This window comes from Chelon labrosus (assembly GCF_963514085.1).
Source record: "Chelon labrosus genome assembly, chromosome: 3".
NCBI lineage: Eukaryota > Metazoa > Chordata > Actinopteri > Mugiliformes > Mugilidae > Chelon > Chelon labrosus.
The window spans coordinates 31,843,091-31,867,265 of record NC_140339.1 but is presented as its reverse complement, the minus strand read 5'-3'; the positions used below and the strand labels follow the sequence as shown (position 1 = coordinate 31,867,265).

Here is a 24,175-nt window from a genome sequence, read left to right as displayed (position 1 = left end):
AGACCTCAAAGCAATGGTAGATTTTGCTCGGGCTCCAGTCGTCTCAACCAGCTGTGTAACACTCGACCATGCCTTCTCAATGCCGTGGACTACCGTGCCCAACAGTGTGCTGAGTACAACAGCAAGCCCTTCAGGGGCTGGTACTATAAATGGAAGCCTTACACCAAAGTAGACGGTAAGAGAGGCAATAGATTCAAAACCCAGCAAGTACAAGTTCTGTTGAGTCCTATGGTTTATTTATGCATAACTGCCCCTGAGGTTTTTTTCAACTTTAATACACAGTACGTCTTGATTATTATGAAGACATACAGTGATTGATTATATTCTTGACACATAACACAGAGAAATGCAGAATACGATGGGCCAGCTTTTTCTTGTCTGAATTTGCTGATCTTTTAAAGTCTGCACACCATTGTACTCTGTTAGTCCAAAGCTCTTTTATAAAGTCTTTCTGTAATGCCAGCCTCTATTTACTGCAGCAATGATTAGGACCAAAAGCTGGAGGAAACTATCATCATCTGTGTGTAATGTGCATTGTAGACATGCAGCAACCTGCACCCTTTGACACAGTGGGGATAGATTTAAAAAGGAAGCCTGAGGGCCAGCTTAGTTACATGGAGAGAGAGTACAGTGAAGGAGAGCTGTGTGGTTGGCTGCTGTCCCAGGCCTGTTTAAGCTGTTGATGAATGGAGGGTGGTATAAAGAAGAACAGATTCTGAACTGCCTTCTGGGACCTTGGGCCAGTCCACCTTTGTCATTTATTTTAATCAAAGATGGCTGTAGAGACTTGTCTGTGGTAACTGATCTAAACTACATAATAAATCTGTAGCCCCACATGAATGCTCCTTTTTTACAGTTCAGACTCAGCAGCATTACATACTGTATGCGGATCAGTCACAACATTAAAACCACTGACAGAAAACATAAATAATATTGACCATGTTGTAACAATGCCATTTTCTGCTGGGGCACATTTGGACCTGGCATTCGTGTGTATGTTACTTGTACCAGTTGAATAGACCAGAACAAGCCCCACCACCCTACAGCAACTTCTTGATGGCAGCAGCCATCCCCAGCAGGATGCAGCACGACACAGGGACACACACAAAAACGATTCAGGGACAATTAAAAAAAACATGCACAAGTATCTGTGGGATGCACTGGAACAAGCCTGATCCACAGAAGCCCCTCCCCTCAACCCATAGGACTCAAAAGCCCCCTCTAACAACATTCTGTCAGACACCACAGGACACACTCAGAAGGACCATGTCGATTCTCTGATGAGTCAAAACTGTTTTGGAGGCACCTGCACAATATTAGGCAGGTGTTCATAATGTTATGCCTAATCGGTGTATGTGTAACAGCAGCACAGTAACCTCTGTTACTGAACAACGATAGTAAATCAACAATACACACATTTCAGTGTTACTACCTTTGCTATTGATACGACTATTACTCTGTATAATTTGTCTTTCTCTGTGCAGATGAAGACATTTGTAAGTTGTACTGCATTGCAGAGGACTTTGACTTCTTCTTCGCTATGTCCAGTAAGGTCAAAGACGGCACCTCCTGCTCTGACCATAAAGGAGATGTCTGTGTTGATGGAGTGTGCGAGGTACTTTGGCTAGGGATTCATTGTACTTTGCAATGAAACTTTGTTTGTGAACATTCTCATTTTTCAGCAAAAACTTTCTGTGCTTGGCTTGACCATATTCCTTGACCATCATCAGAAAGATGCAAACCTCTCTTGAATAGAAAACTTTATTTTGGGGTTCAGTCACCACACACCAAGTGTTTTTAATTGAATTATTATTATTATTATTTTTTTTAAATCAGAGAAGAATGTTGAATCTGTACATGCACTTTCCAGCCACTGAAATGGCACCGTGTTAATGGTGTTTAAACATGTTTGGGTGTTTGTGTGTGTGTGTGTTTAGTCAGTGGGCTGTGACCAGATTCTGGGATCCCAGGCTTCTATTGATGCCTGTGGAATCTGTAAGGGAGACAATTCTACTTGCAAGTTCTTCAAGGGCCAGTACACCCTTCAACACCGTGCTAATGGTAAGCTTGTCATTGTTAATAGTGTGACGGAACATGTTAGATGACATACACTAAGCATTTCTGCAAGGCAAATTGACACTTACATAAACAAACAAAGGCACAAAATCACAGACAGGGACATGTTTTTAATCCAACTTCATAATGGACTGACTCAGCAGAGAAAAGGTCAAGTGCATTGTAAAACATGTAGTAGTGGGATAAAACATAAAAATACATTATCATGTTTAGCTTTGACTATCTTTCCCTCTCTTTTTTCCTCAGAGTATTACTCCATGGTGACAGTTCCAGCTGGTGCTCGAAGCATTCGTATTCAGGAAATGGAAGTCTCCACCAGCTACCTAGCCGCCCGTTCCCTGAAGAGGAAGTACTATCTAACCGGAGATTGGACTGTGGACTGGCCAGGGAAGTTCCACTTTGGTGGGACTGTGTTCGACTACCAGCGCTCTTTCAACAAGCCTGAGAGCCTGTATGCTGCTGGACCTACTAATGAGACACTGGTGTTTGAAGTAAGCCGCTGCTGCTGGATGATGTTCATTTATAGCGATTGGCAGTGACAGAGTTCTTGGCAGAACTGCTGCAGATCTTTTTTTAATCCCTGGACATGATGAGGTTTAGATGAAAAAAAGAAGTTAGAGTGATATGGAGAACAAGGGATTTGTAGCTGTCTGAAATTATCTTCAATGAGGGATTTATTGTTTTGGGTGCTTGGTTACGTCAGGATTGGTGCTGGGATAGGTGGGTGATGGAGTAGGCTTTAGTCAATTAGAGGTTTCTGCAAGGAGATTTCTGTCCTTTGCAACTGAATAAAAGGATTAAAAAAAAGTAAATGACAAAAAAAGTGCATGTCAAACCAAAGATTTTATCAAAGCCAAAAGTTCCAAGGGTAGCTTCACTGAGTATATGTTCTGTCTCTGAAACCTGTGTGATATTTCCAAAGTGCGTGGCTGGTCACTGGCTTGGTCGTCAGGAAATATTTTCAGAGCTATTTCAGAAAAGGCTATGTGGGCAGTTATGTAAAGTTAATGTTGTAGTTGGCATTTGAACATCACATTGTTGTCCGTCTACTTCTTACTTGTAGTGATGCAGACTGACATGCATAGATGTAATCATTTTATTATTTGCAACTTTTCAATAATTTGTCATTATTTTGCAAGGCATTGCAACAGTCAGTTTACATGCAACATGTTCCTTTTCCCATCTTTTCAAAGGAAGATGTGAAATCTTGCTGCAAATTGAATGATGCAAAACCTATGCAGATGATATCAGTTGAGTAGGCAGCTCTGCTCGGTTGCCATTCTTCCCAGTTTAAGTGTCAATCAATTTCTTTGCCCTTCTACGTGTCAGTCCTGTTTACCCAGGCTGGCTCGCTTCTCTGAAGCACAGAATTAATTTATTGTACTAAAAAGTAATATTTTATGCTCAGTCATCTCTCTTTGAAAAATGAGGAAGAATGAGGAAGAGAGGGACACAACGGCATTTTACAGATATTCTGAGAGAATCATATGATTTTTGTAGTCTGCTAATGGTGTTAACTGGCAGAAATTGTCTGTGTGATGACTAGGTTTTGCGTCCCCAGATTAATTTGGCTGAACATAGTGTTTCCATAAACGAAAAGAAACAATGGCAAAAACTACACAAATAAGACCTATCTTGTAATAAGCTGAGGCTATCCTTTAAAGAAAGGACTTTACTAAGCCTCCTCATACTCCTCTTCCGTCTGTGTCCCAGTCATACATCTGTCCAGCAGAGTACTCAGTGGTAGCATGCAGCTGATCTGCAGATGACACAAGCATAATCTCCATAAGTATGTTCTGTAATTACAAGAAGGAGAAAGAGGTTGATGGAGAAAGAAGGATCGAAAGAGCTCGGAGGGGGTGAGATTAAAAGATTAAGAATTCTGCAATTTAACTCTTTGGATGTGAGAAGTTAAGGTCAGTGCACTGAAAAAGAAAGGAGCCAAATGAAAGTGTAGTGTAGGTCTTTTTCACACATTCTATGTAACTGGCACAGGGAGAGGGGGCACAGACATGATATATGGCTGCTTCCGGAAATTTCAGTGTATGCAGAAGGGGATTGATCCCCCCTAAAATGACATTCTTGTGTTGTGGCAATCCAAGTTCATGCCAGTCAAGGGCAAAGCATTGTGAGACTGAAATTTGCATCTGCTACATAGTTAGTCATCATTATCTCTGCAGACTTGATGAGTGGTGTGGTTGCTGGGCTGTGAGAACTGTGTTCTGCTGTTGCACTGTTAGAAGATGTACTGACATCAGTCACACCATTTAAAGAAATTTATAGCCATATCACAAAAGTCATTCAGAAGCCGATCTGTATTTTTGTACAATCCTTACATATTTTAAAAACAATCAATTTTACTTTTAAGCATTTCTTGGCAGTTTAGAGGATAATTTGCTTCATCCTGCCATGTGACTACAACATCTGTGGAAAAATGTAAATGAAAATGAAAAATACTGTGAATGTAAATATCACAAAATCCAATATGAGCCTGTTCAGACCTCGCATTAAGATCTGATCTGGGCTACCCGATTGCAAGTTGCCAGCTTTAGGTACGTGTGTTCAGACCTGGCATTAACATCCATCTCCAAGTGTGTCTCCAGATCCTATCTCATCCTGTCAGCTGCTGATGTCAGAAAACAGTGCTGTTTTATTATTTGTTGATGTCCTGACGTAGTTATACCTGCACAAAACTTGGATTATAAATCCGACCCTGGATTGGACTCCAAATTTCCATACGCATCGTAATCTCTGATACTATATGTAAATAAAGACACCAGTGATTGAGGAAATAATAACTTAACCACACTCTGCACCTTACACATCACTATGACTGCATCAATAATTAACACAGAATCACACACAGTGTACTCAAATACTTTCGTTTGAAATTCTTAGTTCCTTACTTTACAGGATATTTTAAAAGCTTCTCAAAAGGTTCATCAAAACTTATTTTCAGTCAAAGTTACCGGATTGTGTTGTCAGTTCAGAAAAGCCTCCTTTATTGCCTGGCTGTTAATCTTTTGTAGATTTTTATGTCTTATGACAAAATCAAGGTGATGTTTTGCTTTTGATTTTAGTTTCCTTTGTCTACAAAAGATTTCACACGACCAATGCCAATGGGAACAAGCATGAAGTCATCATTGCTATTGTGACTGATTTCAAGAGGCTGGGATTTTGGGTTGCGGTATTATTAGGTAGGATATTTTCTTTTGTTTTACTGGTTTACTTGTCTGTCAGAGGCTGCAGTTGTCCCAGACTGAAATACCGGAGAGGAGGCATGTTGGGATATGTTTGAATTTACTGTTTGAAAGAGTCTTCCCTGCAAGACAGTGCTAATGCTGGTATATATACATATATATACACTACCGGTCAAAAGTTTTAGAACACCACACTTTTTCCAGTTATTCAGTTTAGTGTCTCATTGCACTCTGAAATGAAAGCATAGAACAAATAAGCAATTTGAGTTGAAAAAGAAATCATGGAATCAATTTATAGACCAAAATGTATTCTAAACTTTTGACTCATCAAAGTAGCCACCTTTGGCAGATATAACAGCTGAACACACTCATGGCATTCTTTCTAATTTGACAATAGAAATCAAATATTCTTTCACTCTTCTGTCCAGTTCTGTCCAACCTGCAGCTTGAAGTCTTCTCTTCACAGTTGAAACCAAGACTTGCTTACTATGACCACTATTAAGCTGTGCTTGAAGCTGTTGCCCTGTCAGCCGCCTATCCCGCCAGCTGTTAACTCTCAGAAAGTTCTGAGATCAGTCCTCTGATTCAGTTGTGGCTTTGGGTCTGCCAGACCTCTTCCTGTCAGAGTTTCCCCCAGTTTCTGAGTGCCTTTTGATGGTGAAGAAAACTGTACTCACTGACACCTTGACTTTCTTTGCAATTTCCCTGTAGGAAAGACCTACATTTTTTTTTCAAAGTTTCAACTGTGAAGAGAAGACTTCGAGCTGCAGGTTTGACAGGACGAGTTGCAGCAAGAAAGCCATTGCTAAGACGTCAGAATAAGACAAAGAGGCTCGCCTGGGCCATGAAACACCGCCATTGGACTACTGAAGACTGGAAGAAGGTATTATGGACTGATGAATCAAAATTTCAAATCTTCGGTTCATCATGCAGGATCTTTGTACGCCGTCAAGTAGGCGAGAGGATGGTTCCACAGTGTGTGACATCAACTGTCAAACATAGAGGAGGAAGTGTGATGGTCTGGGGCTGTTTTGCTGGATCCAGGGTCGGTGACTTGTACAGAGTGAGGGTCACCCTGAACCAAAACGGCTACCACAGCATTCTGCAGCGCCATGCAATACCCTCTGGTATGCACCTAGTTGGTCAGAGGTTCATCCTACAGCAAGATAATGACCCAAAATACAAGTCCAAGCTATGCCAGAACTACCTCAGGAAAAAAGAACAAGATGGTAAGCTTGAAAACATGGAGTGGCCAGCACAGTCTCCAGACTTAAACCCCATCGAGCTGGTTTGGGAAGAACTGGACAGAAGAGTGAAAGCCAAGCAACCTACAAGTGCAACAGACTTGGGAAGAACTTTCTGAAGAATATTTGATTTCTATTGAAGAAAGAATACCACGAGTGTGTTCAGCTGTTATATCTGCCAAAGGTGGCTACTTTGATGAGTCAAAAGTTACATTTTAGTCTATAAATTGATTCCATGATTTCTTTTTCAACTCAAATTGCTTATTTGTTCTATGCTTTCATTTCATAGTGCAATGAGACACTAAACTGAATAATATTCAGTAAAAAACTAGAAAAAGTGTGGTGTTCTAAAACTTTTGACTGGTAACGTGTGTGTGTGTATATATGGCAACTCAAGGGAATTACAAGCGAACATCCACACAGTGTTCGCTTTAATCTTTAGGCTTTTCCCTGTCTAGTATTTGACTACTCTCAGATCCTGCCACCAATTTCACATACTTCCACTGGTGATGCTGCAAGAAATGTGTCCACAATAGCAGTTGTTGGGCCTGTGTACTAAGGGCACTAAATATTGGGGTTTGGCTGTCATGAATCAAAAATAATTATTTTTTATTAAATAATTGGATCTAAGGACATTAGATCACCTCGGGGCACCACCATTATGAGAAGGAAAATATTGCCAATTCATCAAATCAGTGTCATAATATTTACTAAATTGTCAATTTGATACTGATTAATAATTAACTTAATAACTATAACCAAAATTACCGCATTAATCTAATTAGCTTTGCAAACATTCCCTACAAAGGACAATGTATTATTATCCTGCTTTAAGGTTTGACCTTTGGTGATAGTGGTGAACAAAATCAAAGCAAAACTTGTGTCTGCACTTCCCTTGCTTTACAATTAAAACTTTCAGTGCAGTCTATGCACAGCAGGTTATGGCACGCAAGCTTCACTTTTCCAAGATGTCAATACACATGCCTACAGTTAGGTGGCGCTATAATAATGCCATTTACGTTTTGGTTCATATCTCGAGAACCATGTGATCTAGAAACAAAATTCGTTTTCCCTCTGATTCGTTATATAGCCCTGGTTCAAATGGACTAGGCCACGCCCATTTCTGCCCATTTTTTTCCCGCACTTTGAAATTGCACTTCAAAGCAAACTCAACTCCTCCTAGCCCGTTCATCCAATTCTCACCAAACTTGGCACGTATCATTTATGGACAAAGATAATGAGAAGTTCTCAAAAGAACTTTAGCAGGGTTATTGATTACAAAGTTAATGGCTAATTCATTTTTACGGCGTGGCGCATTATAACTCCAAAGCTAATATTTTGTGAAGTATATGCCCAAACTTAATCAAACTTCATATCATTGATAATAATATGATTCTGTACAAGCACCCCAACTTTTGTGACCTTTGGTCTCTAGGAGGCGCTACAATAGCAACATTTCAATATCTCAAAAACTGCAATAGCTAACTTTATGAAATTTGGCATACATAATCTGTAACGTATTGTGTAGACACCTATCAAGTTGCGTGACATTACATCTACAGGGGGCGCTATACATGACACGCAAATATTTTATATGACTTTAAGGCCTATAACTTTGGAAGTATTCACCCAATCCTTATGAAACTTAGCGACCGCCATTATAATATGCTTGCGTACAATCATGCCAGTTTCGTGAAATTCAGGCCGTAGGAGGTGCTACTATGACTACATGTTTATATCTCACAAACCACCACAATAAACTGCTTGAAATTTGACAATAATAATCTGTGGATGACTCCATACAAGCCCACCAAGTTTGGTGCAATACGGTCTATAGGGGGGCGCTACTGGTGGCTTATGCCTCTACGTCCCGCTCGGGGACGATTTCGCCATGGCATGGACCCCTTTATGACTGGTAGAGATCATCTAGTTGATGTTTATTTGGGATGGCCATTGCAGATAATGAATGTAAACTCCCATATTAATATCTGCATGTTCACATTTGACTGAGTTAAAGAGTAAAAGTTTAGGTTAACAGCTTCCTCGAACAGTGGGTTCCAGCCCCTGGTAGTCAGTGAACCAAATTATAAGACCAAACCACAGTAACTAACTTCCCATTGCCCCTGTGCCTTTCCGATCCCTTGTGTGCATCTCCTTCATTTTGACGTGTTATTGCACGTGAATTCACCTGTACAAGTCTTTGCTAATGCCTTCATGTTGCAGTACATTGATTTGTCCTTTCAATTGTTCACACGTCTGCATATACTATATGTACTTATGCAGCTTCCTGCTTCTCTACAGATAACCATAGCTGTCTGGCACTGGGCCATCTTTATACATGGAACTGTGAGCGAGTTTTAGGAAGGGTTTGGTCTTCTTGGTCGGGAAATTAAATAGTTTAAAATGACAAACTAATACAAATAATACATGTACGTGAAACAAATCTCGCCATCAAAGAGTTGTTGTAATGATATCTTTTAGTTTAATGATGCTTCTTATTTGTTAGTCTCTGCTTGACTTGAATGTCCAAATAAATCTTCCGTACAGGAAAAGGTGACTCAAAATCACCAGTTGGTAGAAAGGATGTGGTAAAAAGTGCTCTTTAACGTTTCCAGAGCCTTGTTAGTGGGTAGTAGATCCAGCAACTCAAGGAAATGGCTGAGTTAGGCCACCATGTTGTCATTGGTCTTTTGAGTCTAGTGCAGTGAGTCACTCACAGAAAAATAAATTTCCTTCTGCCTTCTCACCATTTTGTTTGTACAGGCATGGTGATTCTATCAGTTAGTTGAGTTTACATCAATCAACATATTCATCTGGTGATGGAAAAAAATCAAATGTGCAGATTTGCTGTTATGCCTACCTTGACCAGTTCTAGGGATGACTCCAACTGGATGTTCAGTTTTCAATTTAACTAAATTAAATTTTATTTATGTAGCTTCAATAACAACACAAATTGTCTCATTGAGATTTACAAAACCCGGTCTGAAACCCAGCCTGAAACCCCCAGAGCCAGGATGAAGGCGACAATGGCAAGGAAAAAATCCCTTTTGACAGAAGGAAAACCCTGAGCATGATCTCTCATGCTAATCCCCTCAATGCTCTTGGTGCAGAATTTTGAATACATTGGAGGCTTTTTAAAGAGCTATTTAGACAGCTAGAGAGATTAATCAAGCCTGGAATATACAAATGCATGAACTGGTTTTAGGATGGTCCTAATTCTGATGATATAATGCATGTGAAAAAAGGCAGTCCTGGTCACTTTATGTGCGAAATAAAGGACATATAATGGTCAAATATAACGCCAAGGTTTCTCACAGTAATACTGGAGGCCAAGGTAATGCCATCCAGATAAACGATATGATCAGATAATGAATCACCTTAATGTCTTTAAGGCATGTTTGGATTAGTATCATCTGGTTTCATGGATAAATATAGCTGGGTGTTATCTGCACAGCAATGAAAATTTATTGCAGTGTTTCCTACTAATGATGCCAAAAGGAAGAATGCATAATGTAAAGTGAGGAGTAAAGTTTAGAAAATCTGATTTAAATTTGTTTTCAGACTTTAATGAAGATAAGCTACAGTTACACAGCTCATACATTTCTAACTGATACTTTTTTTCCTGACAGATCCTTCTGCAGGGAAAAAACCTGGGTGTGGTGTGGGAGTACACTCTGCCTCGCACTGAGAGAAAACCCGACTACAACTGGGGTGTGGTCCGCTCCGACTGCTCTGCTCCCTGTGCCGGAGGTGAGACTGATCACATTTGGATGTTGGACTGTACACGATGATCGATAGTACAAGAAGATTTCTCTGTGTGTGATCCTTTTGCTAAATTGTGATTGTCCATGCAAACATTTTAGGATTTTAGGATGAAGATTGTCATTGTTTGATTTCAGCTACTACACAGAATCTAGTAAATCTTCCCCAATAAACTGTGTGCCATGGGAGAATAAAAGCTTGGCAACTGCCACTAAAAAGAAACAGTTAATAACAATGTAAGAGGGGTAGAAATGTGTACACATAATAAAACGTGTATTGTGTGTGTGTCTGTATCTGTTTCATTTTTCTCTCTGAATGTTTGTGTGTGGATGGGTTTTTATAATGTCTACAGCTCTCTTCTACTATTATCTGAGAAATTTGGACACTGTCGGTCCTAAAAGACTCACAGCTACTTTTCTGCTCAGTTGTCAAAGGATGGCTATGTGTGTTCTCTATGTTCTGACTGTTGTTCTTGTAGGACCACTCACCTTGTCTCAAGAGGATGCCACAGCCAGATGGGATGCAGCAGCTATGGCTATGACAAAACTGGTCTTTTCAGAAGATCCTTGCAATATCTACATAAACTCACTCTTTCTATCTTCCTGTCTCTCTGTTAGGTCGTATCTCGACCAAGGCTATCTGCCTGCAGGACCAGAAGGTTCAGGTTAACTCCACCATGTGTAATCCCAACACTAGGCCAATGCTGGGCTCCCATCTCTGCAACACACAGTCCTGCCCTGCATAGTAAGTGTTGCTGTGGTCAGAGCATTTCTTTGTGGATGGTCTCCTGTGGGATACGTGGCATGCATCTTTATGTTTCCAAATTTTCAGGAGCCTCAGTCACAGATTCTATTATAGGTGTACAGACGCAGACACACACACACACACACTGTGGTTGCGCAGTCTAGAGATTGCCTGTGGTCCATTTGCTGTGGCAAGCAACCGTTCTGTTAACCCTGTATTCTTCTCCTCTCCTCTTCTCTGCCCACTCTCTAATTTTTCCCATTTTTTCTCCATTTTCCTTTTTTGAGAAAATACATCAAAGCGTGCTACATCTCCCTGCTTTTTGAATGAGTCTTTAATTATTGCTCTGCAGTGTTTCTGCATTCAGGAGACCATTTCATTTGATCTGAACTGTCTTTGCTAGGTGAATATTAAGCAATGGATGAGCCTGTATTAATACTGCATTGTTTGCAAGTACTGTGAAATGGTATATCGTCTTGATTTTATATAGATTTAGATTTTTATATTTCTATCATATACTTTTCTATTATATAGTCTAAGCCACGGGTGCTCATTACGTCGATTGCGAAGGTAGTGTGGGTAGATCGCGTGCCATTGAAATTTTTGCACTGGGAGCAACTGGGGATTCAGTGTCTTGCTCATACTTGTTCCAGTGATCAAACTGCTAACCCTCCTGTTCATGGGCTACCCACTGTACCTACTGAGCCACAGTCAGCCGACCCGTCAAGGACTCTTGTTTCAAAGTCCATTCTTTAACATTAGAGTCAGAAAATAAGGCCATCACATAGGTTCTGGGCTGTTAAATAACACGAAGATATATATATTTTTTTCTGTGCACTACCCCTCTCATACAGTATATTCTCAGCCCAGAGCTACCTGAATTTCTCAGTTGCAATATCATGGCCATGTTTTATCTTACAAAACCAGGTGAAAGTGCAATGGAGTAACAAGTTGAAACACCGCTGAATAAATGACCTCTCTCCTACAATATGTAGGCCTTTGGCTGAGGGAACTGGAGTGGACCTGATTTACAGCACTGCCCCAAAGAGCAGGCAGTGAACCGTGTCTTTGGTTCAAAGACACACACACACACACACACATGCACCATGCTAACACATTTTTGCTGATATGATGTGTTCAGTTCTAAACTGTGTGGTGAAGAAATGATCTTAAGCTCGTGTCTGATGTTAAGGATGTCAATTTGTTCACCATTTGCCATGCTACAACAACTTCGGACTGAACTTTCTCCCGTTTCATGGGCTGAACAAACCAAACAGCTATCAATTATAACTCCAACATACAGCCAGTGTTCCTCACCAAGTTTCCCACCACCCGTGAGCACATTTCCTGCACCTAATCCCGGGCATACCGTTTCTCTTATCTTGGCGAAAGGTATTAAACAGTTTTGTGGCGTGTCACAACCCACCCTCTCTGTTTGAGTGAAGAAAGTGGAATAGTACAGATAAATAATACCAGTGTGATTGTCCATTCAATGAAAGAAAGCAACTTGACAGCCATGGACGTTGTACAGTAGCTGAGACTTTTTCTCTGTCGGTTCTGTACAAGTCAGTTTATGGGAGCTGCACAGGAAGAAACTTCAGTTGAGTGAGCAGCATGCAAGCTTTAATGACTGCATTAAGACCTCCAAGATGTATGGGCACACATTCAAGAGCCCAGCAGAGAAAAGGAAAGCTGACAATGAGGTGGGATGCATGTCCACTGGGTGTGTGTGTCCGACAGGAAGAGAATGTAAAAGTGCCTGTTTATCTCTGCAGCATGAATCTCGGGTGCTGACAGGCCTATCCATGTTTTATTGTGCAGAGACAGCGGGATTCCCGTGGGGGCCCGAACAGTCTAGCCATGCAGGGCCACACAAATACACATTCATATGCTCCCGCACACACATATACACCCAATTTCCCTCTCATCTACTCCTTTTGCTTTAGACTCACGTCTTTTCTACACATAATGCTGTACTGTGTTAATTTCAACTGTGTCATTGTGCTCTGAACATAAAACAAGGATACAATGAGAATTTTAAAAGGTCCGTCATCCAGGCCAACTTGCAGTTATGGAGACATGCACTCTGTATTCTCTGCAGCTGTTCCATCTTTACCGTTTGAAGTTATTTGTATATGCTTTTAACTTGGAATTGGAAATTTTTCTCTGTGTGCAACAGCTGCATATGTAGACAATTCAAAGTAAAGCATGTTGTAACTGTGCCAGAAAAGACATGCCTTAAAAGTATGAAAAAAACAAATATCCAGTCAGTATCCAGTGAAGCTCCAGACAACCATTCACACTCAATTTAGAATCAACAATGAACCTAACGAGCATGTCTTTGGACAGTGGGAAGAAGCCGGAGTACTCGGAGAGAACTGACGCAAACACAGGGAGAACAAGACATGTTTATAAAGTTACTTACTTGTATTTACAATAAAGTGCAAGTCTATTTTACAGCAGTTATCTGGTGATCACATGCTCAGGGAAAGCGAAGAAAAGCCAAACGGGAAAGTAAATTCCCATTTTCTTTTCATAATAGAGAATGAAAAGAATGTAAATATCATGAAATGAGGAAACAAACACTTGCATTAAAAATATCACAATTTGCTAGAAGTCCTGGTTGAAATTGTTCCAGCAACATTTTAAACTAAGGTGGTCATACTATATAATTATGCAGAAGCACAACTGGCCTCTAATCAAACTCATTATTAGGGTAAAAACATATATTCATTAATTGGTAGTACCTGGTCTGTTGGCGTACAAGTACTGCGTGACTCAGAACTTCCTCTGCAGCAGTGCACTCTCCTACCTCAAAGTATGTTAGCTATTAAAAACCTTTTTGAGATACAAATTACAGCTAGGTCAGTGGTGGTTTGCAGTGAAGCAGAGTGGCACTTTGGCCACTTTTCTCCAATGATATATTGTTATTTATAAGCCAGGGACTACAGAGGGAGAAAAAAAGCAAACAATCCTCAAGCCAAAAAATCCCAAGCTGCTTTCAGGTCCTAGTGGTTCACATCTTTCCCTTTTCCAAATTGCAGTATAGTCTTGCAGCTTAATTTGTCCATTGCGTTGGAAGGGGAACGAAAACTTTTTTTTTTCTTATGAAGCAGGTTGGCGGTGTGGAGGAATGGTCTTTGCGGTAGCAGAAGTGGACGTAGCCATCTGCCCATCTCTCCCTCTCCCTCTCCCTCTTCTAAGCCTGTGATTGTCAAACCACTCTTTTGCCCTGATGCCAAGACAGGAGCTATTTTAAAAGTAGCAGTAGACCTTTCATCAGTGACAAAGTAGAATTTCAAAGACAAGTCAAAGAATACCATAAAACAGCAAAAAACTTGGTTTAAAAATGCAGATGACAAATAGGACAAGTGAGAAGAGAAATAAAAAGCGGAAGGAGGAATTGCAAAGCATAAAGTAAACATGAGGAATTCAAGTACACATCTGTCTTCAGCCTTAATCTATTTTGTATTTTGCAGCTGGCCATAGAAACTTGGAAAAGCTGTTGTGGAAAGTTTTATATCTAATATGATTGGAATCCAGCCATGTGGTTGGTTTCCTGATGATAAAGGCAGAGTTTAGGCTACAGATACATTATAGTTTACCATCACTTTACATCCACAGTTGGGCAGCAGGAGACTGGGGGACCTGCAGTCGATCATGCGGAGGTGGTCAACAGACCAGAACGCTGCGCTGCCTGAGGAAGGTAACCTACCAGAGGGAAGAGGTGGTGGCACACTCCCTTTGCCCCGTCATCTCTCCTGCCCAAGTCCAGCCATGCCACACCCAATCCTGCCCACCAGAATGGAGCACTGGGTCCTGGTCACAGGTGGGTTTAATGGCAGCATTCAAAATTCACTGTAACAGCATGACTTTTGGAGTAGGAAACATCTTATATCTACTTTGTTCAAGGATGGAATGTAATGAAATCCATGAAATATTTACATAATAATACCCTGAGTTTGACATTTGTGGTTTTCACTAAAACCGTCACATTGATTTCTATGACATCAGTAACATTATTGGTGTTCTTCATGTGATAACCAGTTTAGGTAGTTCATCTACCATCATTCATTCATTCATCTTCTGTAACCGCTTGTCCTGTGAAGGGTCGCGGGAGGGCTGGAGCATATCCCAGCTGTCATCAGGCAGAAGACGGGGTACAACCCTGGACAGGTCGCCTGTCTTTCGCAGGGCTAACACAGATAGACAGACAACCATTCACACTCACATGCACACCTACGGCCACTTCAGAATCACCAATGAACCTAATGAGCATGTCTTTGGACAGTGGGAGGAAGCTGGATTCGGAGAGAACCCACGCAGACACAGGGAGAACATGCAAACTCCACACAGAAAGGCTCCAGTCGGCCTGGATTTGAACCCGGAACATGCAGTGAAGGCATCAGTGCTAACCACCATGCCACTGTGCTGCCCCTAGTGCCATCAGTAGATTCAAATTTCCTTTTGTCAATAGTTAATTTCAAAATTAAATACCTACAAGGTTTAACTAATGGGAATGTCAGTGATGTTAATGACATTCCCATTGGTTAAATTTCGTGATTGTTACCACTTAACAAAAGTCAAGATGCTAACATGCTAACCTGATATTATAAACATTGTATATCTATACCTGGCTGTTGAACATCGGAATTTAAACATTGTTATCGGTAGCAGTTTAGCATGCAGACATTTCACAGTAGGCTGAAAGCAATCACTGCATACACTCCCATAGATTCCAGCATGGCTGTAGACTCTTAAACTGGGCTAAAACTATGGGAGTTTAAATCCTACACAGTTCTGAAATCAGGTCTAGAATGTTTCTTCTTGTATCACAGCACCAATAGCTGTGTCCTTGTAGACTTGTTTCTCTCATTAGCTACTGTGGAACTACTGATCACTGATCTGATGATCCAGATTTTAAATCCTAAATATCAAACATGTTAGATAGTGACCATATGGGCTGAACCTTGGCACAGAGTGCTTTGAGAGGAATGAGTGTGGGGATGAACTGTCATAAGATTTGTGTAGTCTTAGTCCAGCATTAGTCTAAAGATTTCCTTCTTCCTACTTTCCTACTAAACAGAGAAATCTGGCTGGTTCTGTAAAAAAATTTGTTCATGCGCATTAAAGCACAGAATGCAATGTAACATGCATCAGTTATATCTTGTACTCTTATCACAATTATATTCTACATATATGCTTTAGTCAGATGTATGCATGTATGACATATTTATGTTTGCCTCATTCCTCCTGATGCTCCCTTCTCATCCTCTCCTCTCTCCTTTCTCTTTTTCTGTCTCTGTCCGGCTGACCACAAGCACATGGTCCATGGTCCTACTCAAGGTTACTTTCTCAAAAAATTGAGTTTTTTTCTTCCCACTGCCGCCTTAGTGCTTAGTGCTTGTTTGATTCTGACCCCGCTCTTTATGTGTCTATTATTAAATCATTGTTGTTTTTTTCTGTCAGGGTTGTGTGGGATTTCTGTAATTGTGCATTTATTGAGTAAACTGTAGGGAGAGCATCACCTAGCTGAGTTTAAAACACAGTGTCTTTACAGATCTGCATGACAGAAATTATGCCTACAAGACATACACACTCACAGTGAGTTTGCCATGCAAGCAGAGTTTCACTCAAGCTAAAACAAATGTTCTGCTGCCCCCTGTTGGACATGTGAAATACAGTATTCAGTTATTACAGTGAATTTATTCAAATATTTTCATTCCAAACATAAAACAAATGCTTACACTTTTAGCATCTCTGCCATCTCTAGGGAATGAACTGTACATGCATTTAGTAATCAAATACACACATGAGTAACGAAACAGCCACACAAAAATGACCACAATTGATAATGTTCTGTTTTTTAACTGCTTCCTTTTGGCTGATTCATTCGTGACATGGAAAAAGATCATTCTGCTGTTAACCAGCTCTGACATTAAAGGTTTCACACATTAGACTGAGCTTTTCTTTGCTCATATTCCTGTTCAGAATATGAATAGCCTGGCAGCAGATCTGATAGTTTGTCAAACATTGTGAAATGATTAGCTGGCATGACCTGGACAGTCCAGACATTCAGCTTTCCTTCAGTCATTATTCAAAAGGGCATGTGTGTTGTGTGCTTCTAGTGGTTCGTAACATTAGAAGCACACAAAGACATGGCCAATGTCCCTAAAAAGGGCAACAACTGAGCTATGTGTAGTTGGGTATATTGTCTAACAAATGAATGCGACACCCAGACAGTGGTGGTCGTCAGTCCTAGCAGAGCAGTTTGACAATTTGCTTTGCATGTCTGTGCAGTTCATGTGGAGTTTACAGCAACACTGTCTGCTGTTAGTGGAGACTTTGATGTGTTGAGGTCACATTGATCCCAGAGTCATTGGTTTATTGTATTTAATGATAGGTCATAATGTGCTGCCATCAAACCAATGGCTTTCTGTTTGCTTGTTGAATATGTGGTGAGTTATGAATGCATTTGTAGTGTCTATGCCAAGGATTTAACCAGTGTTAATATGGTCTAATATCTTAAATGTGACGGAAGCTGAAGGTTAAAACACAAGATGATTTAATCTGTGCACGGTCATTCCACTTTTACTTTGTATATGATTAATATTCTAAAAATCATGTGTTTTTGACATTTGGTCCACAATATCTTCTTTTATTTACTTTGTCCACATTCAGTGCTCCAAGTCCTGTGGCCGTGGAGTGAGAAAGCGGAGCATGTTCTGCCGCAGCACTGATCCAGGGGCAAAGGCCGTGGTGGTGCCTGACAGCATGTGCAGACAGCACCGCAGACCCAAAGCCCAGGAGATATGTGTCCTTCGGCGCTGCCCCAAGAACGAGAGGCTGCAGTGGATCCCCACTTCCTGGGGTGAGGTAAGCAAAAAGCAGACATGAAACTTGAGGAAGTGGAACTTAAGTAAAATCTAACAAACCCCTAACCCAACACACTTGTATTTCTATTTTTTTTGTTTAGTAGTATCACATACACTGTCACAATAATCAATAATTATTTTGCATAATCAGCATAATCAATTATAATTTAAAAAAAAATGAACAAATGCATGACAAATCATAATAGAAGTGATTACTAATAACAGCCGTATAATCAAATATCAGGGCACAAAAGTTTGTATAGCACAATGTATAGTATACAATGATCAGGTATAAGATTATGACCACTTTCACAATATTGTGTAGGTCTCCCGTGTGCCTTCAAAACAGTTGTGACTCATCAGAGACTGGACATGGGCCTTCTGAGGGTGTCCTGTGGTGTCTGGCAACAGAATATTGTTACTGGGTGCCTTTGGGTCCTATGGGTTGAGGGGAGGGGCGTCTGTCAATTAGACTTGTTCCAGTGCATCCCATAGATACTTGAAATTGGAGGAATTTGGAGGCCAGGTCAACACCCTGTGCTGTTTTTCAGGTTTTTTGAGTTGTTCCTAAGCTGTTTGTGTGTGTGTGCCTGTGTCAGACTGCATCCTGGGGCATGGCTGCTGCCATCAAGGAGTGTCATTGCTATGGGATGGGGGTGCCTGGTCTGGTCTAGGTGGGTGGTACATGTCTAAGTAACATCCACATGCCAGGTCCAAAAGTTTCCCAGCAGAACATTGAATTGTTCCTGTGGAGCTCCATACTACATCTGTTGTTATGGTCTCATCAACCTGCCTAGTCTTCACGGCCTCCTGCAGTTATCCACTCCTACCTGAATGAACAATTCTCCAACCTGCCTATGATTCCTCTTACATTCTCAAACTGTCATGTAACATCATCAGCTGTATGTTATATTTGTCTCATCAGATTCTACATGTTCGCTTTAGTCAGATATGTGTATCTATGACAGATGTATGTTTATCTTGCTGTTCTCTTCTCTCTTTCTTCTGTCTCTACCTGGCTGGCCTTAGGCAGATGTGTCTCTCCATATGAGCTGGGTTCTGCTCAAGGTTTCTTTTTCCTTGCCACCGTCGCCTTCAGGCTTGCTCTGAGGGTTTCAGGCCGGGTTTTGTAAAGCCTCTCGTGACAATTTGTATTGTTACTGACGCTATATAAATAAAATTGAATTGAACTGAATTGAATTGATTATGAAAATGCGACTCAGAGTGAACATGCATATAGATGATGGCGTGGACCCTACAGTCTAAAACACCTCAGTAACACATTTTAATTTTTCACACTAAACAGTACAAAATGATAATATGTACATGCATGTTAAATAAAGTACTTAAGCTGCATGTACTCCATAAGTGAAAAACCTGACATTGTCAAGTATTTCTTCAAGTTTTCTGTGTTTGTGCTCATTATCCCTCTTCAGCATGAATCCTTATAAGTCATTTTGGTACAGTTGTCCAACTCCATAGTAGCAAATTAAAATTAAATGCACTTTATTCACCATGTACATATGTACACACACGCAAAGAATTTGTTCTCTGCTTTTAACCCTTCCAAGTGCCTACCCTAATTATTTAACCGAGTCTCCTCTTCTCAGAAGTTCTTTAGAGAACAACTCATCTTCTGGGACGTTTTTGTTTTATCACAATATCAGTCAATATCAAAATGAGAATGTTTTATGAATCAGCACATATTTCATTTCAGATTGTGCTAAAATTAGTGATTTTTTTTTTACATAAATTCCTATTAATCCTCATTAATATAATGTGCAGTGGTTTGAGTGAAAGAAGCAGTGCTACATATTATGTTTCTTAATATGGAATGAAAAACAGCCCCTACTGCACACTGTATATTAACTCAAAGATATCACGGTACACATTCTAGTAGCCTGCACTCTCTTTCAGTGCTCCAGGTCTTGTGGCTCAGGCTTCCAGAAGAGAGAGCTTCGCTGTGGGGAGAGAGACTCGCAGGGAGGGTATGTGCCTTTAACTACACACCAAGACATTGTTCATATTTTTAATTGATCTGCACAGATACTTCAGACCCCACTGTGTCATCAGTGCACTGTCCTCTGAGTCAGAATTCCAGTGATTTCAAAATGTGAAGCTGTAGGAACAGTCATTTTGAGCAGACAATCTGTTCTCACCCTGCACAGGTATGTGGAGTTCCCCATACGGAGGTGCAGGAACATGGCCAAACCTTTGGTGGATCTTCAGCAAGGCTGCCATCGAGGTCTGTGCCCAGAGCTCCATCAGGTAGTCCCTGGCAGAACAACTTCCAGTGCTTCGGTCTTAGGCTGGTACTCATCTCCCTGGCAGCAGGTACGCTAGCCCATGCTCTGATACAGAACTGTCTACATGGGAGACTTTTAGCACTGCATGTGCGTTCCAGCTATATGCCTTCCAGTTTTTAGCTTTTCTCCACACTATGATTACAACTGTGATGTGTTTAACCCACACTACCAAAAGAGTATTTTCCTGCCACTTTTTTGAAAATGAGGTCAAGAAGTAATGGGATGTAGGGATTTTGTCTTACTGACATTAGTGGCTAGCAAAAGCACCCCATCTCAATTTAAATCCCTTTCAGACTAATCAAAGTCATGGTCTACCAGGATGGGTCTACCAGAATGGGTCAACTTACATCAGCCAGTATTCCTCTGCTCACCACCAGATTCAGGTCAATTTTAGCATGAATGGGGTCTTTGACGTGGGTTTCCATTCCGTTTGGAGAAACTGACTTCAACACTCAGCTGGGCAATGACAAACACTGAGAGGCCTCTATGGGCTGCGCAGTTGCCCTGTGTCCACTTATATTAATTAGTCTGACTTGGACTGAACACATCACCAGACTTGGGTCACCTGCTCTGTTAAGGTGGTATAAGAAATCAACTGAAAGTCGTTGTTAATCACCAGACATTATATCTGGGCCATAACTGATCAGTTTCAGACATGAGATTGTGGGTGACTCCCCTGTTTTATTATATGTTATACTGTAGACAGACTGTACTGTGTAGGTGGTGCAGGTTCACATATGTGTTATAGTTCTCTACCAGCAGTGGAACAGTAGCTATGTGAGCTTCAGATGAAATCCAAAAGCTCCACACTCTTTCAGAGCCTTTTGAGGAAAGGTTGTGTAGTCTGTTTTGTTACATCATCTATTATGCAAAAAGTCTTAAGGGCAACCTTATTCTGTTGGATCTCAAGCTTGTCATCCTTGTATGTTTTCAAAATATTTCCTGACAGCTCGCTGGAGGGCGGGTACATGCTGGTTAGGATGTTTGTTTTCTTGATCTGCTCTTTGTTTCTCCACTTTTCCTCCATCCTTTCCTCTCCCTTTATGATGGCTGCTTTTACTCCACTGGCTTCAAAATTTCATCTCCTTCTTCTGTTTGTATCCCTGTGCTTCATCTTGTTTCTCTCTTTCTCATCATGCATTTCCTTTTGTCTCTGTGCCGTTTTTCTCCTGCCTCTGTCTCAGTGCTCTGTGTCCTGCGGTGGAGGAGTTCAGACTCGGTCCATCCAGTGTCTTCGACAAGGTCGCCCAGCAGATGGTTGCCTGCCCCATCAGAGACCTGTGACATCCAGGGCATGCAACACACACTTTTGCCCAGCTGCTCCTCCAGCTCCAGCACAACACCCTGGGGGCCAGGCTACTGGACCAACATCAGAAGGTAAAGTGCTCAGAGGGAAAAAGACAGATTTATCCAGCTTCATGTATTGAAAGTACAGTGCTGGAATTCATGCTCAAATTCATAAATTCTTCCGTAGACCAAAAACAACGAATTCAAGTACAAACAACATGTTTGCATATTTGGTGACATGTCCAGCCACCTGATTTTTACCTTAGATGACAATATAGCTTTAGGGATGCCTGTGTTTTTGGTCAGCAAAGCACGACTTTCTCTACTTCCTCTCCATAGCATGAAATTGACTATCTTCTTGTCATGAAATTGGATTGAAATTTGGTTCAGACAGCCCTAATGTTTTCACCATCATCATCAAATTCAGAGTGGTAACATCTTATATCCAAACACTGCTGTACTTTGCTAATTTCCAAATATTTATTGTAAGCATGGTAACCTACAAAACTGCTCCCTTCATTAGCATGCTACAAAATGCAACATACTGAACAAAGGTTGTAAACATTATACATGGTAAACAGTATGTTAGCATTAGCAACACATGCTTAGAATGCCTACATTAGAAATTAGTTCACAGCATTACCGTGTGCATAAATATAGCTACAATGATCACTCAGTTTCAACCACAGAAGTACACTACACTACACTAGTAGTCCAGGTCATTTTATTATTATTATTATTATTTCTTTCTACTTTTTTTCTATCTATTTATTTTATGTAATCTTAAGTTAAACATCTTTGAATTTTGGTCAGGCCAAACACCCATTTTAAAAATGCAAAATGAGATGGCTTTTTGGAATATTTCACTGATCGCTGAACCAATAATACTCAATATTCTGGAGTTACATGGTTTGAACTATCCCTTATTTCTCGTGTTCTGTACAGATGATCACTGTGTGGACCACTTTAGCTGGTGTCACTTGGTTCCCCAGCACGGCGTTTGTAACCACAAGTTCTATGGACGGCAGTGCTGCAAGTCCTGCTCAAGCAAGACGCCATAGGACTCCGCCATCTCTGAGTCTGCGTCATCCAGCCTCTGCAGGAGATGCTGCCACAGAGGCCATTCAGGGGAGATTGCTGGCTACACACTGAACTGCTCTCAATGACCATGTTTACATGGTCTTTAGTATCCCGATTTTGATCGGGTTTTTGAAGTATCCTGTTTTTGTGTTTGTCCATGTAAACACCATATCCCGAATTCAGAAATCGGGATATGCTCATTTCCCGATTTCAAGAAACCCGGTTTTGCTACCTGGAGTACTCCGATAGAAGCCGGGATACTGGAGCATGTATACACCTTATCCCGATTTCTGACGGCTGCCCACTGTCTGCGCAGGCACGAGTGACGCCAAGTGACGCACTAGATATACAAACAACATGGCGGCAACGAGAACTTCTCACTTTTGGAGCGACGAAGAGACAGAATTTTCCCTTAAAGTAATAAAAGAACTAAACATAACGACGTGTTTAGATGGCAGAAAACACCGAAATGCCGATGTATTCAAATCTGTTGCGGAAAAGCTACGTGACGCTGGTTTTCCACCTCGCTCCGTTGAACAAGTTAGGTCGCGTTGGAAAACATTGAAAAAGACGTGAAACACGCATGCGCAGATAGGATACAGTGATCGGAAAACGGGTTACTGTTATTTATCATGTATACGGGGATATGAATAACCGGGTTTCTCTGTGTTCCATGTAAACACCATATCCCGAATATGCTCAAAGCCGGGATAAGCCTCAAAATCGGGATACTAAAGACCATGTAAACGCAGTCAATGATGTTTGCTTTCTTCCTGGAGTACTTGACTAGTGTATAAAGGGGTGTTGCTGACCACATTGGAACTGAAACGATAGAAGTAATCACATCTCAAGATTTTTTGATGTAATGTTTATGTTTTCTTTAAAAACTTCTGAAACTAGAAAGCCTTCAGGAGAACAGGAGGACAATTGTATTTTTAGCTTCCTTCTTTGTTGTATATTTAAAGGCATATGGTTTTATATGCCTTTATATAAATTATTATGATATTATCGTTTGTAATTTTTCATTTTTTCAAATGTTTGGTGGATCTGTGACATATCCATTCTGTGTTCTGTCCAGTCATTCTTGGATCCATGTGATGAGATTTTATCTGAGGCATTAGTAATCAGTGATCTGCACTTCTCCTTGCCACATTATCCGCTTGAATGCTACTGCTGAGTCCAGTACAGGGATACAGTTTTCCTGTACATCCCATTCATGTTAACGCTACAAAAACATGACTTTATGTGTATGTCAAACATCTTATTTGTTGTAAATGGTCATATTTATCTCTCTTGTATTGTTATGGTAAATAACATGATCATGTATTCTCCTACTTTTTCTTAGCATTCTTTCTGTTACTGCCAGAATGAGGTGAATAATGAGCAAGGTTCCCTGTAAACCTAACAGAGAGAAGCAGAGGGTTGAGAGGGACAGAAGAGGATGATTGCTGGATGAGCGTGGGTGCAGTCTAGATAGTGAGAGGTTTTGATTGTTGAGAGAGAATGGTGTAGGTGTTTTCTCCACAGATGTCTGATCCAAATGTAGAGATGTGGCATGTGAAGCATATTGATCAACTCACAAAATAGCAAATGTGTCTGTA

The 24,175-nt window shown here is 40.8% G+C and overlaps 1 protein-coding gene across 1 annotated transcript in view; it reads left to right on the top strand.

The window, feature by feature from the left end:
- The window catches only part of adamts18 (ADAM metallopeptidase with thrombospondin type 1 motif, 18), a 69,074-nt gene extending 45,540 nt beyond the window's left edge, over positions 1-23,534 (top strand). The window contains exons 13-24 of the mRNA XM_084541935.1: positions 3-175; positions 1,485-1,615; positions 1,938-2,061; positions 2,323-2,567; positions 10,150-10,270; positions 10,900-11,026; positions 14,651-14,855; positions 17,708-17,902; positions 19,819-19,889; positions 20,070-20,235; positions 21,392-21,584; positions 22,440-23,534. Coding sequence (XP_084398061.1) covers positions 3-175; positions 1,485-1,615; positions 1,938-2,061; positions 2,323-2,567; positions 10,150-10,270; positions 10,900-11,026; positions 14,651-14,855; positions 17,708-17,902; positions 19,819-19,889; positions 20,070-20,235; positions 21,392-21,584; positions 22,440-22,555 — 1,867 coding nt within the window. The 3' untranslated portion in view covers positions 22,556-23,534. The remainder of the gene's footprint in view (positions 1-2; positions 176-1,484; positions 1,616-1,937; positions 2,062-2,322; positions 2,568-10,149; positions 10,271-10,899; positions 11,027-14,650; positions 14,856-17,707; positions 17,903-19,818; positions 19,890-20,069; positions 20,236-21,391; positions 21,585-22,439) is intronic.
- Positions 23,535-24,175: the final 641 nt, after the last annotated feature.